Below are 16,208 nucleotides of genomic sequence, written 5' to 3' on the forward strand. Positions count from 1 at the left end.
AAGTAATTTACAAAATAAGGACACCCTTTAAAAAAAAAAAAAAAAGCTATAATGAAATATTTGAAAGAAGCTGTTTGGAATTAAAGCAATCTTTACCTTTTAATGAGGAATCATTCTTGGCATCAGTAACAGTCTATAACCAAAAAACACTGCAACCCTGAAGGAAAGAGGTATATTTGGATTTGAAGAAGGTGTAGCAAATATTTTGTACTTTAAGGAAAGGCAATTACTCTGGATCAGGTAGAACAGAAGTACCAGGATTTTGGCAACGTAAGCAGCAGAATTGTGCATACAATCAATATAGGAAAGGTTATTACTCCTTATTAGATGCAGGGGGTGGAATATAGAAAGAAGCTTGTGAGTAGCACGCACTGGAAGCTGTCCTCGGCACAGTGCTACCCAGTGAGCAGGAGAGGGCGGCAGAGAAACAGAAGTGCTATGTGCAATTCCTGCAAAGGCTTCGAAACACCACTTAAATTTTTAAGAGGAGCGAGAGCACATCGGAGCTCTCAGAAGCCAAATCCCCTTCCAAAAGGCAGCTTCATCAGTCTTTAAAGAAAGTCCATAACACTTACAAAATGTCAAATTCCTGTGGCAGCCCAGAAGACGTTGTGAAGCAGAGAGGCAGAGATGGCAAGATGAGAAGGGAGGACGTGGATGATTCTCAACCTGAGGGGAAGAGGTTGAAGCTGGGGAATGAAGGAGGAAACATTGGGAAGGACAGAAGAGCAGCAGCAGCAGCAGCAGAAGAAATAATGCCTTGTTTAGGCAGAGAAGAGCCTATGCCCGAAGGAGGTGGTGAAGGCAAAAGTGTAAGTGAGGATCTTTAGTGGCTCTGAGCTGGGGAAGGGCTGTGAGGTTACCTTTGAAATTATTTGTCATCCTGAAGTTGGTAATTGGGCATCAAGTAGTGTAGGACGAATGTGATCAAGTGTCCCGCCTCACTGAGATTATAAGAATGTTACTCTTTAGCTTCTTATCTTGGCTACCTGCTTTTTAGTGCAGGAGTGTGTATTTTAATCTGACTCTCGCTGCTAGCTGCTTGCAAAATGTGTATGTCAGAGAAGTGATTTTTGGGGAGGTTGAGGGGGGAAGGAATATTAACTGCTAAGGCTTGTTTTTCTGCTCCCTGTATCTATTTAGAAATTGGGTAGCAGTTGGTACAGTCCATTCATCCAGACTTTCAACCACATTTATATTGTGGAACACTATTTTACAGCTGTGGGTGAGGGCAGAGCCTCCAGGGGAGGAGGACAGTTGGTGGTTAGAGATCTCATCTGGTGAGAGAGCAAATGTCATCTGTTGAGATTTTGAAAAAAGGATCTGCTGAACAGTTGTCTATATAAAGATCACTGTTACCACATCTTTATAAGAGGTTAACTTTGTCAGTGTTTTCTGACTGGTTATTTAGCTCAGCTGCTCTGCCTGTCAGCTGGTTTCTGAGGCATAGCAGAAAGCTGAGGGGAAGAGGGGGCGAACATATGGATTCCAAGTCAGCTGAAGCTTTTCCTCTCATGGTGCAATTTGGGCCAGGTACTTTTCCTGGACACATACTGGCTTCTTCTCTCAATCATAAGTGAAGGGGGGGTGAGAACAATGTCTTGGGTGTAGATGTTTCCTTTTTAAGTCATCATACATTGAGAGTATAGCTTCTTTTCTGAAATGTGTTTTTTCTCTCCTGGGATTGATTTCCTGAATTAAGGTATTCCTCTTCAAATGAGGAGTCAAGCAGATGCTCCATATTTTGGTAGGATTTACATTTTTAAATAATTTGAAAGGTAGTTTACTCAGTTCATTCTGGCAGAACGTAATCTCTAAATGCAACAGTTTTCATGACCCTCAAAATTATTTAAAATGTGTCTAGAGTGTCAGCTTATACAAGCAAAAGTCTATTTTGTCAGTCCATGTAACAGCATATAGTTGCACTTTGGTATAAGTCTATGTTTTGGGTTTCCAATGCTTATGAAGGCATGCTCTTATTAATGCTCAGATATCAAAGTAGCACTCATGTTCTGATACCAGTTCTGGTAGACATTTTGGTGGTTATTTTTCCAAAGATACACAATGTACAAGCAAGTTAATTGGTCAAATCATAACTCTTGTTTTTGTCTGTTTTTTTTTTTTTTTTCCTGAAAGTAAAGGTTTTTAATCCGTTCCTCTAGATGATAAATATCCATAACTGAATACCACTATGGTTGGGGTAAAAGTCTTTTTGATAGTACATCTTACTGTAATATTTAATTAGGAAGTTATTGAAAAAGAAGCCTTAATTGAATAAGTTTACTTTGTCTTTTGAGGGATCAATTTTAGAATGTAGAATATACTGGAATGTGCATACCTAAATCACTTGGCTCTGCCCCATTTGTGAGGCTTGGTTTACTCCCTTATTAATGTTCTACCGCTACAGGAAAGTTCTGATACCTATCCTTGTTTTTTGTCATTTCAAGGACCTGCCTATAGCTGCTCAGACACTATATTCTGACTTTTCATCAAGGGGTTGCTCAAAATATTAACAAATCAAATGCGATAATGAGCAATTTCTTAGAATAATTCTTAAATTCAACTGAGCTTGATTCAAAATTAATCAAAGCTCAATTAAGGTATTCTTTCAACTCACTTCAATGGACTCCTCCTGCACCTGGGGAGGAAAAACGTAAAGTACCAGTATAGGTTAGGGGCGGACCTGCTGGGAAGTAGCTCTGAGGAGAAGGATCTGGGGGTCATGGTAGACAGTAAATTATCCATGGCCCAGCAATGTGCCCTTGTCACCAAAAAGGCCAATGGAATCCTGGGCTGCATAAAGAAGAGTGTGGCCAGTAGGTCAAGGGAGGTCATTCTCCCCCTCTACTCTGCCCTGGTGAGGCCACAACTGGAATACTGTGTCCAGTTTTGGGCTCCCCAGTTCAAGAGGGACAGGGAACTGCTGGAGCGAGTCCAGCGAAGGGCAACTAAGATGATTAAGGGCTTGGAGCATCTTATGAGGAAAGGCTGAGAGAGCTGGGACTCTTTAGCCTGGAGAAGAGAAGGCTGAGGGGAGACCTTATCATGGCATACAAGTATCTAAAGGGTGTGTTGAAGGAGGATGGAGCCAGGCTCTTTTCAATGGTTCCCAGTGACAGGACGAGGGGTAATGGGCACAAGTTAGAACATAGGAAGTTCCGTTCAAATACACGGAAACACTTCTTTACGGTGAGGGTGACAGAGCACTGGAACAGGCTGCCCAGGGAGGTTGTGGAGTCCCCTTCTCTGGAGATTTTCAAGACCCGCCTGGATGCAGTCCTGAGTAATGTGCTCTAGGCAATCCTGCTTTGGCAGGGGAGTTGGATTAGATGATCTCTAGAGGTCCCTTCCAACTCTGAAAATTCCGTGATTCCGTGATTCCGTGACTCTTGATTGGGATGTTGCGCTACATTTTGTATAAAGTTCCAGTACTTTTTTCTCCCCTTCCCATTTAAAGCAGTGAGTCTGAATTGGAGGGGTTATTAGAAATAAATGGTGTGACATTTTAAATTCTGTTAACATAAAACTCTTTCTAAAAACAATAAAAACTTGTTCAACAATCACTGTGTCTGTCACCTTGTAGAGAACAAGCTACTGGAAAAGATGAACTGTGTGCCCTTAGGAAACACTAGAATGACTTCATATCTGTGCTTAGAAGGATCTTTGTTTTAATGGGCATAGTGGTATGGGTAATCAATGCCTGCATTGGAAGAACATTTCCTAATAGTCCATTATGTCTTCTATTTTAAAGATGGACATTAAAAAAAAAATGTAGGCTTTAACTCATTTTTGGACTAGTAATAAAAAAATCAGCACACTAAGTGTGCTATTTCTTTATTTATTCCACTGCTGTTTGCCTGGTTCGACATCCATTCTTAGGTTTAGAAGGAAGAAATCTACCTAGGTCATCTGCTCTAACTCATTACTCCACTTATTATGAAATCTGGTATTATGACAGAATGCAAACACCATCTATAGTTTATGTGAAATGATATATAATACTTCTGGGCATTTACTTGGCATTGTGTATTTATAACAGTAGCTGCTGCTGTGCAGAAGTTGATTGCAGAAGGACATTTCTGCCACTAGTTTCACTGGACAGAGCTGTTTTGTTTGCCATGGGAATGAAGGGCTGCATTTGCCAACAACTAGTTTGCAGTGGTACCTGGAATGATTCCTTCACTTAGTACTAGTAGCTAGTTAATGTAGTAACCTGGGGTAAAACTGTAATTGTTCATTTAGACATCTATTAAAATAATTCCCTTCTTGCCTTCTCTTTTTATTACTTTAATTTATAGTGAGAAAACTGTTCACAGCAGGTGTGAATCACATAGTCTAAGGCCATGTAATTTTTTCCTCTGTAATGTTTCTTTTTGGCATAACATCAGAATGAAGTATTTGGTTCAAACGATATGGAATGCAATCTTTGTAGTAAGGTTCAACTTAAAAATTTCACATTTGGTACAGATGATGCAGAATTAGCATTTGGAAGAGCTGATGAGTCACCCCTTTTCATCAAAGGTTTGGGTAAAAGTATTTAACTAGGGTCTCTGTAGAATTCACTCTACATCTTGTATGCCTAGAGGATGACCGTAACTGTCAGCTACATGATGTTCTTTGGTTGATTGTCACCCTACCCATACTCCAGCACATACTGGAAATTATTAATTTAGTGTAAAATAGTACTTACTGTGAAAGCATGTGAAGAAGTAAGCATGCAAGTAATGTTGGGCTTTTTTTTTAGGCTGATAGACATGTTCTTCCCCTGATGAGCTTATACAAGTTATGAGTTATCCATGAGTTAGGATCATTAAGAATGTGTATCCTTGTAATCCATGTATCCTTGTATGTAAAGGATACGGTCTTGTTTGGTCTCTCTTTAACCAACTGTTAGTCCATATGGCCTGGTGAAGGTTGTTTGGATTTTGGTGCAAAGATATTTCTATATTCATAATGTCTGCTGTGTTACAAACCAATTTTTTTTGTTCCCTTAAACATTTGTGCAAAATTTACAGAACAAGACCAAATTCCTGGGTTTGTTTTGACTTCTCTAGTGTTCATATAGCATTCAGCAGTCATAACTGTGTTTTCATCTGTCATGTCACCTGTGCAGGAATGTGTAGGAGAGAGCTCGAACTTTTAACTTGCAGAAAGACTTAATGCATTTGGGAATTAAAACACTGTTTCACATTCTTACAAAAATTGCCTTTCCCTTTGTGAAGACTTGGAAAAGACAGAAGTAATGGAAAAATGAAGTACTTCTGCACTTGGAAAAGTACAGAATTTCCAAGTGCAGAATTGCAGTGAATAAAAATTGCAACTTTTCGTTGTTAACGTCAAAAGTAATGTCTTTATTGCAGTTTTGGGACTGTCATGTTGTAAAAGAAAATCTGAGAAAAGTATATGAAAACTTTTTCTTTAACACTTTTGTAGGAGCAGAAAACTGCTTTTGCTGATCAGCTCTGAAGAATTGACTACACTAAACTTGTAGCATATGATAAATCCAGGCTTCTGAATCTCAGATGTTAATAAATAATTTAAATACAGTTTAGATGGGAAGATGTGGTGTCCTTGTCTTTGCATATAGAACAAATTGAACCTTTTCATTACCTTTTTTGAAAAGTGCTGGGAGATCCACTCCTTAAAAATACTTAATCTTTAAAAGCTTTAAAAGCAGGTAGTAATTTGTTGGGAATTCTGGGTCAGTTGAAATATGGGGAAACTACCTTTCATGTCAGATTAAATTTTTACCATGATTTTCCCACATTCATCACTGCCTGCATGAGACTTTTGGAATCGAGATTCACTCCAGTTCCGGTGGCCTTTCCATCTGTTCTCCACAGTGGCACTATCACGTGGTACCTAGATCCTGGATGCCTGGTCTGGCTAGGCTATGGTAAAGGATAAGAGAAGCCTTCCCTCTTTCCTCATTCCCTAACATCTGTCTGCTGCTTCATGTTAAACTTGTACTGGGCCCATTTGATAGAAGCACTTCACTTGGTCTCTTTTCTGGTGTAACAGTATTCCCAAACTGTAGAACACACCTTGGAAAGCTGATCATTTAAAGGGTTATTTCTCAGGAGGAGAGGAAGGATTTTCCAGGAATTAAAGTACGAGCTTGGAACTTAAAAGACCTAATGTTCAGTTCAAGATAAAATTCCCTCATGTGAGGGACAGGCCTGGGTTCATGGTATCAAATTAAAAGCTCTATAAAGACCAGGTGAGGATAGAGGAACTGAACCCTGCATCTGGATTCACTGCAGAAACTTTAGTATGTGCCTTTAGCTGCGTGAGCTGCTGTCATCCAAGTACTTGAGGTAAATAGCAAAGGTATAAGCAGCTTGCATTCAGCCTGCACTGAATATAAGAATGATGTTAATCTGGAGAAATGAAATGCACATTTATTATCTTTTATGTTTAGCTCAGGTTACATGAAAAGTAGTTTTTGGCTCAATAACTCAAGTCTTTTTCATGAAATATATGCATCAGTGTAGAGTGAAGTCTAAGGAGTGGATCTGATGTCTGACAGCTTGACCTTACTGTGCATTGCTACACAACTTTACACTGTGTTAATGCAGTTTCTCATACAGATTTTTTGCTTTAGAAAATTTATTTGCTCCTTAGAGTTGGTTTATTAAGAAAACTTGCTTGTGTGTACATGGCTTTGTGCTCTTGATCATATTTATGAATATTACTTGGAAGGGGAATCATGTTCATAGAGGGAGAACCTGGAATGGTGAATTGATACTGTATTGAGAGTCCAATTTAAGATGCTGATTTTTGACTTTCATAGAATAGAATCATAGAATTGCTGAGGTTGGAAGGGACCTTTAAGATTATCAAGTCCAACCATTAACCTACCCTGACAAAAACCACTTCTAAACCATGTCCCTAAGTACCACATCTACCCTTTTTTTAAACACCTCCAGGGATGGTGAATCCACCCCCTCCCTGGGCAGCCTGTTCCAATGTTTAATAACCCTTTCAGTGGAAAAGTGTTTCCTAACATTCAATCTAAACCTCCCCTGACATAACTTAAACCCATTTCTTCTCGTCCTATCACTTGTCACCAGGGAGAAGAGGTCAGCCCCCACCTCTCTACAACCTCCTTTCAGGTAGTTGTAGAGGGTGATAAGGTCTCCCCTCAGCCTCCTCTTCTCCAGGCTAAACAACCCCAGTTCCCTCAGTCGTTCCTCATAAGACTTGTCCTCCAGACCCCTCACCAGCTTTGTAGCCCTTCTCTGGACACATTCCAACACCTCAATGTCCTTCTTGTAGTGAGGGGCCCAAAACTGAACACAGTATTTGAGGTGGGGCCTTACCAGTGCCGAGTACAGGGGGATGATTACTTCCCTAGTCCGGCTCACCACACTATTCCTGATGCAGGCCAGGATGGTGTTGGCCTTCTTGGGCACCTGGGCACACTGCTGGCTCATATTCAGCCGGCTGTCCACCAACCATCCTTTTCCGCTGGGCAGCTTTCGAGCCACTCCGCCCCAAGCCTGTAGTGCTGCATGGGGTTGTTGTGACCCAAGTGCAGAACCCAGCACTTGGCCTTGTTGAACCTCATACCATTGGCCTCGGTCCATCAGTCCAGTCTGTCCAGATCCCTCTGCAGAGCCAACCTACCCTCAAGCAGATCAACACACCCACCTAGTTTAGTGTCATCTGCGAACTTACTGAGGATGCATTCGATCCCTTCATCCAGGTCATTGATAAAGATATTAAAGAGAACCGGCCCCAGCACTGAGACCTGGGGGACACCCCTTGTGACTGGACACCAACTGGATTTAACTCCACTCACCACCACTCTCTGGGCATGGCCATCCAGCCAGTTTTTTACCTAGCGAAGAGTACACCTGTCCAGGCCATGAGCAGCTGGTTTCTCCAGGAGAATGCTGCGGGAAATGGTGTCAAAAGCTTTGCAAAAATCCAGGTGGATAACATCCACAGCTTTTCCCTCATGCACTAAGTGGGTCACCTTACCATAGAAGGAGATCAGGTTTGTCAGGCATGACCTGCCTTTCACAAACCCATGCTGACTGGGCCTGATCACCCTATTCTCCTGCATGTGCCATGTAATGGCACTGAGGATGATCTCTTCCATGATCCTAAGTAGATTGAAGCACTCTACTGTCAAGGCTGCAGTTTAGGTTTTTTCCTCCTCTTTATAATACTGTTTAAATCTATTGAGATCCATTTGTCCTCAGAAGTTATGGAATGGAATGGACCTTCTCTAGGTGGACACCATAGATTTGAAACATTTTGTATAGTGTCACTGTGACTTGAGCAGGAATAACTGCAGTAAGCAATTGACTAAGACAACTAAAGGCAGCAAAAATAGACCCTTATGGATGACCTCATTTTAACATTTTTACTGTAGTTATTAGGACAGATCACTAGATGGCAGGGGGTAAGTGTACAAAACTTAAGACTTCGTATGGACTGCCTGATTGCTTTGACATGGGGGAAATTTAATTTTATTCAGTGAATGACTGCCTGTGTTTAACACGCTGTTGCAACCAAGAGTAGCATAAGCTCTTTGTATTTACCCATTATAAGTTTAATTTCACTGACAAGGAACATCCATGGAGCATTTCTGTCTCAATTTGAATAATCAATTACCTAATAATGTAATTTTTTTAGAGTACCTAGAATATTACTTTTGATTGAAATTACAACCAAAATGCATTAAAATCTTCTGAAGTGAAAGAGAAGACATTTCTGGCCTACAGAGTTGAATTAGTGGAGATATGAAATTCGGATATTTATGCATTGCTCTTATTTGCTACTGTCTTTCTCTTTCTGTAACCCAATATAGGTCAGTGTGCATTGAATAATCCATGAGTCATTATGAAAAATATTTTTATTTCAAATCTTTATGACTTAGAAATTAATAAAATTATTTACTTTCTGGGTGGTTTTGGTTTTTTTTTAATGTTTGCAGTCTTAGTCATGAGCCTGGATTGAAACAATGGGGAATACACCATAGAAGCTATGCAAAAATTGAAAAAGGAAGCAGGCTGGTGTTTCACCAGCTTTCCCTTTCTTGTGGAGTACTCAATGTTCAGACTCATTTGTGGGTGCATTATTACTCAAGAGCTGCCTGTTTTGTCCCAACAATTTAATATTAGACTGTAGTGTCTGATGCACTGCCACACATATAATTTCTTCGTAGAGAATGCACTTAATGTGTTCTAATGCTCTTTCCACTGTGCAGTTCTTAAACAGCCCAAGAAGTTATACATAGTCTTGTCTACACTAGAAAGGAACTTATCCTTTAAATTAAGAATACAGAACATTTACTTTTGATAGTTGCTTTGTGTCTTGAACTCTTTCCTTCTGATGTCTTAAGCTGTTATTAAAATGGACTTTTTCAGCAGCTGTGAAGCAAGCTAACAGGAATCTTAATAGTTTGATGTAGGAAAATACAACAGTTGAGTAACTTAACCTAGTGTCATTGACTGTAAGTGGTAGATAATGAAGTAATTCTCAGTTAGTTGTACTGGGACTTAATTAATAAAGGTCCATCTAAGATTCACCAGTCAGTGAGAAGTGGCAGGAGAGGACATGTTGGTAGCAGCAGTCCTTGGAAAGGATACTTTCATTCTAGTCATAAAAGCAAAACGTATTTAAAGTGAAGATTTCCTAAGCACAATAATTCTTATAAATCTATCTTTCTTTTTCCTGCTATTTCCTTTCTGCATGCTTACAATACAATGCATTTCAGCCATATTACAGTAGCCATTACGCAGTGGTATGTCTGATGAGAGTGCTACAGAATGCTGATGTTTCTGTTCTGCTGTCTCAGGTACTTGCAAGGAAATGTTGACTGTTGTGGATCATAGTGTTTCAAATGTTACTGTGTATTACAGATTGTTTAGGATTCCTAGGAAATAACACAGCTCTGGTCCTTCATTTCATAAAAAAATTTTATTCTTTAACTAGTTGGTAACTAGACAGACACGTCAAAAGGTGAAGGGAAAGAGAAGCACATACTTGTCCCAATGCTGTATAGCAAGTCATTAACTGAAGTGCTCTCACTGCTCAGGTTCCAGGCCTAAGCTGTTAAGACCAATGATCCCCAACCTGTGACTTGGAGGTAACATCTGAAACCTTTAGTTATACTTTGTCACTATAAGATAGTAAAAGCTGCTAAAAGAGAACGAAGTTGAGTATCTGTAGTGTATTAGTTGCTCAGTGTTGTTGCCTAAAGGCTAGCAAGAATTGTGCTAATGGCCTTTAATAATTGAGGAGGGACACCATAGAATCAGCTGTCACTGGCGTAAACTTAAAGGGCTCTATGTTTTCCCAAGTTCATAATGACCTTGAATAGTTGAACAAAGACAGCATAACATCAGTCATTAATGCCATATACTTAAACGGTTCTATATTTCTGCAGCTCCTGTAATTTGATGGTATTGGTTACCTTTGATAGTAAGGAGACAATGAAAAATTTTGAAGTTTTCACAAAGTTTCTATTATTGTTAATGTTCATGGACAGTGTGGTAAATTCCTGTTTTAGAGAAGCAGTCTCCTTGTTCTGAACGTAATGATTAGAGATTTTAGTAAGATAGTATTTGCAAGGTTTCTTTAAGATGAGAATTTTAAATAACATGGCTCGTTTAAAATCCTTATTTCTGCATTTGCTGTAAGTCAGAATGACTGCAGATGTTGGAAGGCTGCATAGCATGGGCCATTTCTGCAAGATCTGAAGGTCAAAAATGTGATGTATTGTCAAATACTACCCTGGTAATGATCTCTGTTCTTTAAATGCTGGTTGCATCTTTCCTATTGATATTCTTGTTGATACCTGAATCTGATTTAGTGCTTTCTATTGAACGTTTGTTTCTTTTAACTGGGGCTTAGCCTTACTAGTGCAAACGCCAAATAAATATGCATAGCCTTAAGTGAACTCGTGGCACAAAACTTGCACAAACATCAAGGATTGAATTTAATCCAGTAAATTTGTACTAATCTATAGCATAGTGGATCAGAGTTACTTTCTTCTGCCATCCTATTTAGTGAGCACTAATTACATGCTTTGTATCGGTCAAAAAAATCAAATTATTTTATATTCATGATGCTAGTCCCCCTGTTTCAATATACAAAGTCACTACTCTGTGACTGGGTATGATGGGCCAGCTCTGTTTAGAGTCCCAGCAAGAACAAGAGGTGTTTGGCAGTTTCTGGTAAGGTACGATAACTGTGTTTTTGTGGTTGATCAGGACACAAAATTGTGCTGGAGCTAATTAAAGAATATTCTTGTAGGAACAAGACCTGCTCCTGTACACAGACAGGCTTTTTGCTAGCCTGTCTTTTTGCTAGCCTAATTAGAACGATGTGGGAGAAACTGGTCCTTAGTGAGGTACGCTGGAGGAAGGGTAGAAGAAAGAGAGACAGTGAGACAGGCTGCATAGCCTTATCATGCATTTAAATCTCTCAGTCTCACTTAAGTGTACATCCCAGTTCCACTTGCACTATGCAGGCTTTGGCAACCTTTTTATTTAATTACACATGTGCTTTACAAAGGTTATGGGTTTTTTAATTGTATTGATACAATGTATATAAATTTCTGTCATTGTATGAATGTTTGTTTTACTAGTTGAGATGTACTGTGTATTCAACACATAATATTTTTTGTGAATGTTATTTTCCAAAAACTGAAAGCTAATCACAAAAAATATAAATGGGTTTAGTATGTAAAATTCCAAACTGTCACCACACTGAGATGATGTTAGTTCCTTAAGTTGGGCCATAACTAGATGGAAAGTAATCATTCTGATCAATAATATACTGGTGAAGTAACCTCTATTCTGAGATGCTGAGAGGTTCTTTTTTCTTTAACTAAAATACATATTTCAACTAAAAAACCCTAATCTTTTCACTGTCTCCAGAGGGCAAAATCATTGACTGTTATGTTTAGAACCTGTAAATTAAAAGAGTCTATATAAAAGAATGCTGCTTGAGCAATTAATCACTTTTTACTTAATTTAAAATAAATAATGACATGTTTAATTAGATTTAAAAAAAGACTGGTTCTTGGACAAGCAACAGAACAAATTTTTTTCCTCTCATTTCAGGTTGGTTTCCAAATCTTGCAGGCACAATAGTTTTTGGTTCTGTGACAATATTTTATTCTAATGTTCTATGTAAGTACATTATGCAAAGGCTTGATGCTCTTGGCCCTTTTAGACCCTTTTTAGACTTCAAGGCTAGAATTAACTGTTAGACCCTGGTTTCTGTTAAAAGTTAACACTAACTTCACAATTTCTGTTTGAGCTAGAACACATCATTTTTAAACAACAACCATTGTTGATTAAAGGCTTCAGGTCATGGACAATTCATCAAATCCCCAGGTAAATTTCTTGCAGTAGCTAATTACTCTCACTGTAGAAAAATACATATACTTCCCTATAGTTGGAATTTGCCCACCTGCACATCCCAGCCAGTATAGACTTGTTGCACCAAATCTTATTGACTGCCATGATGGGAATAAAGTCATCGCCTTCTCTTGAATATACTAAGTAACTATATCCATGTACTTTGTTTGCCATCTTGAAGGTCTGTGTTCCCCATCTGAAAAAATTAATCTCTACCCTCTCTGGCTCTTTGCAAGTTCAGCATTTTTGAAGAAGGCTGATTCTGCTGAGGTCCTGATAATATTTCAATGGTTTAGGTAATGTTACTCTGCCTTGGATTTCAGGTTCATTTACCAACAACTGCAAGTGAACTTGTTGGTACATTGATGCTGAGCAGAACTATACCCTTGTCCTGCTTTTGTCACAAATGATTCTGTGTTTGTCCATATGGAAGTGCATTAATATCAGACAAGCCCAGAGTTTATCACTGCTATTTGGTTTATTTTAAGTGGTCTGAAAATTACTAGTGGCTTGATTTATACCTACCCACTTTCCCCAATTCATTGAAAAAAATCACTGAATAATATTAATGGCAGAACAGATTCTTGTGGAACATAGCTGTAGAGGCACCTTAATTGGAATGACTCTGCTGCTTTTTTTTTTCCTCTGTGATCAGTTTTAATTCATTTTAAAGTGTGCTGTGTAGCTGTGCAGTTAAACTAATCTGGATATGTATGTTAGTACTCCAAAGTGGTTGATGTATATTATAAATAAATATTTTTTATAAGTGGAACTCCAACAATTCAATCAAAAATCACTTGAAGTTGGACTATGCTTCTTTTACATAACCCACCATCAATTGTGAGTAGTCATTGTGTTACATAGTCCTGAGCTGTATTCTAATTTCCCTAACTGTCCTAGGTCAGTGCAACATTAGGCAGCCATTTCCTATCCTTACAATATGCTGAATGGTGATTTTTTTCAAAAACTATTTCATTATATTATAGAGCCAAGAAGTCTAAACTGAATTAATATCTTGTTGTTATCTGTTGACAGATAAATTTTGCCCCAAAGATTACTTTCCAAATCCTTAATCTTCCTAGCTGATGGGTCAGTTTGGACAAAAGGCTAAATATATTTGTGACATGAACTACTCTTTGGTGTCTTGGGATTTAATGTCTATAACCTGTATATAAGGTAGCTGCTAAAGCTGTTCCCTAGGGAATATGTACAGTGTGGATTGTTCTTAGCAGGGAAGCTTTTAACAAAAACAAAACCAAACAAAACCAGAAAAAAAAAACACCTGTGTGGCTGAGATAAATTATGGGCCAATGTGGTCTTCAGGTTCTTGGTCACTGTAGTGGGATTGTGTGATGCTGCTGGAAGGTGATCAGCCTGTTATATATTCCATAGAAAAACCTGAATGACCCGTATACTGAAGACATGTAACTGATGTCTAAATCCCAGATAAAAGAAATCTCACCTCCAGAGGTGGTTGGAATCATCGCTGGATGCTCTGAACAAGGCAAAGGGAAAGCAGTGAGGGACTGTCAGCAAACAGAAGAGCTGAGTTCACTTGGTATCTGTAGATACAAGTCTGACTTGATACTGTTTAAGAGGATGAAGTACAGTGTTACTTGAGAGTGGTAGCAGTTTGGCTACGAGTCCTAACAACTTCTTAGTTTTCTCCTGTGTCATAGTAATGTTATCTTAGTGGTGTTTGTGCAACATACAGTATTGCCTTTGCTGAAACAGATATAACATTAAAGGTTCACACTCACTGGCAAGTTCATTTTGTGGAACAGCTATTGCACAAGGTTAGGGAAGTGGGATTCCTGGTAATACTGAAAGGACAGATACATGGGGGTTTGGGTTTTTTTTTGTTTTGGGTTTTTTTTTGTTTTGTTTTTTTTTGTTTTGTTTTTTTTGTGTGTGTGTGTGTGTGGTCACTAGGGAAAAAATATAATCCCACAAAGCAGTATCTTTGCTCAAACCACCTAGTAAATAAAAACTAAACATATACAGTAATTAATGGTATTTAATACCAATTGCTCTGTTTTCTCAGTATATGGCATTTTTCATTGGAATTCCACATATGCAAATTATAGCATCCTATTATCTATTCACTTTCTTAAAGCTTGTTTCCATAAAATGAGCATTTACTTAAATTGCTAAAGTAGATTTTTTTTTATACCAGCTGCATAATTGCTAAACATGTTGCTTTTAAATCTGTTTGCTAAAGGAAGGGGGCTTTTTCACATGCTAATCCTCAGCCCTTCATCTGGAGATTCTAAAGAAGTAGCTGTTACAGGTTACTAAATTAGTATTGAGATTTGAACGCTATACCAATTCACAGAGGCTACAGAACTGAATTAGTTGCATATGTATTATGTGATTGTGCAAATGTGTTTACATCCTCGTTGCTACTTTAGCCTTGCATCAGTTTTTGTATGTGCCAGGAATATTTTTCTTTTTCTAAGCACAAAGTCCAAAATATCCTACTTCATTAATGCATCATTTTGGCATGCTGACTTAAGGAATCCTGGAAATGAAGTGTGCATGTTTGGCCTATAAACAAAAGCTTTCAGCTTTTTAAATTACTGACCCTACTCCTTGGTCTAAGGCATTGTCTGAAGAAAATTATGACTTTCAAGAGGTAAGGTCTGTTTCCTGTTATCTAAAGAAAGTGCATGTTATCTACAGGACTTTGAAAACTCACTAATCTTTTCTTTTCACTCCTCTTTAGTTTGAACTTTTGAAAATAATTGCGTAGGCTCTTCAACGGGGATCAGGAGAGTGGACGCTTCTGGGGGTGTAGAGCATGGTTCCTCCTAGCACATGATAGAGAGATGGTTTATCATAAGTCCGTTTCAGGATGCATTGTTAGCACAGTGTTCATTTAGTCAGCAATAGGATTGAGAAAATTTTCAAAGAAATGGACATTTGGGTAACCCTTACTGTGAATCTTAAGTCACTGAGGTTTGCTGTCTGGTAGTAATAGCTATCTTAACATTGACATTGTCAGAAGTCAGTATTTAGACCATTCTCCGTACAAAAACAAGCAGTCAAAACATCACACAAAAGTGCACTTTCTATATAGTACTTTTTAGCCAATTAATTCCAAAGGCAGGATTCTAGCGTGAAGTGCTTGAAGTGTCAAAAAAGTGTCCAACAGCTTCAAGTGTCAAAAACTACAAGTTTCGTCTGTAATAACAAATTACATAAAATCATCTGAACTGTCTTCCTTATGAAGACATTTTCTTATTTACAGAGACTTTAAATGGGATTTGAAGGCAGATTGATGGAATTTCATTGCTTTCACCTAGCAAAGACATTGCATTTTAGTGAAGTAAACCCTCAGTTGAAGAGATGAAGTTGGTTGGTGGGGGAATATGGATAAAATGTAACAGAATAAACAGTGGAAACAATCTGCTTTTCTCAAAGTTGTCAAGAAGAGAGGGAACTAATGCAAGGAGTTGTCGTGAAGCTCCCAAGGTACTTGATGCTTCTTCCTCAAAATCTAAACATACTGTTTGTGCTCCCTTCAAAACCAAAGAAATCAGCCACTAAGGTAATAGCAATAGACGATGAGACCTGTTAAGACCATGTCTTGCTGGAGCTGGCTGTCAGGTTCTGTTTAAACAGCTTTGCTTTGTCTTTGACAATGTTCAATTATTTGGTACTCATCACAATGTTTAACCTGTGATGTTTGTCATGTCTAGAGCTTTGTGGTTTTACCATGTTAGCACTGAATGCTGTTCTGTAGATGGATGGCAGAAGCCAATGCTTTAGTGTCTAGTGTCCCAGGATCCATTTTTCCTTAGGAAATCAAGAAAAAGAATGCAG

General features: G+C 38.6%; 1 protein-coding gene across 2 annotated transcripts in view; it reads left to right on the forward strand.

Moving 5' to 3' along the window:
• Positions 1–578: 578 nt before the first annotated feature.
• Positions 579–16,208, forward strand: part of RBFOX1 (RNA binding fox-1 homolog 1) — a gene marked incomplete at both ends in the record, with an annotated part of 1,320,957 nt that continues 1,305,327 nt past the window's right edge. For both annotated transcript variants that reach the window (XM_082490611.1, XM_082490609.1), the window contains one exon: positions 579–812. In XM_082490611.1, coding sequence (XP_082346737.1) covers positions 579–812 — 234 coding nt within the window. The remainder of the gene's footprint in view (positions 813–16,208) is intronic.

This window comes from Vanellus vanellus, assembly GCF_965231255.1.
Source record: "Vanellus vanellus genome assembly, chromosome: 14".
NCBI lineage: Eukaryota > Metazoa > Chordata > Aves > Charadriiformes > Charadriidae > Vanellus > Vanellus vanellus.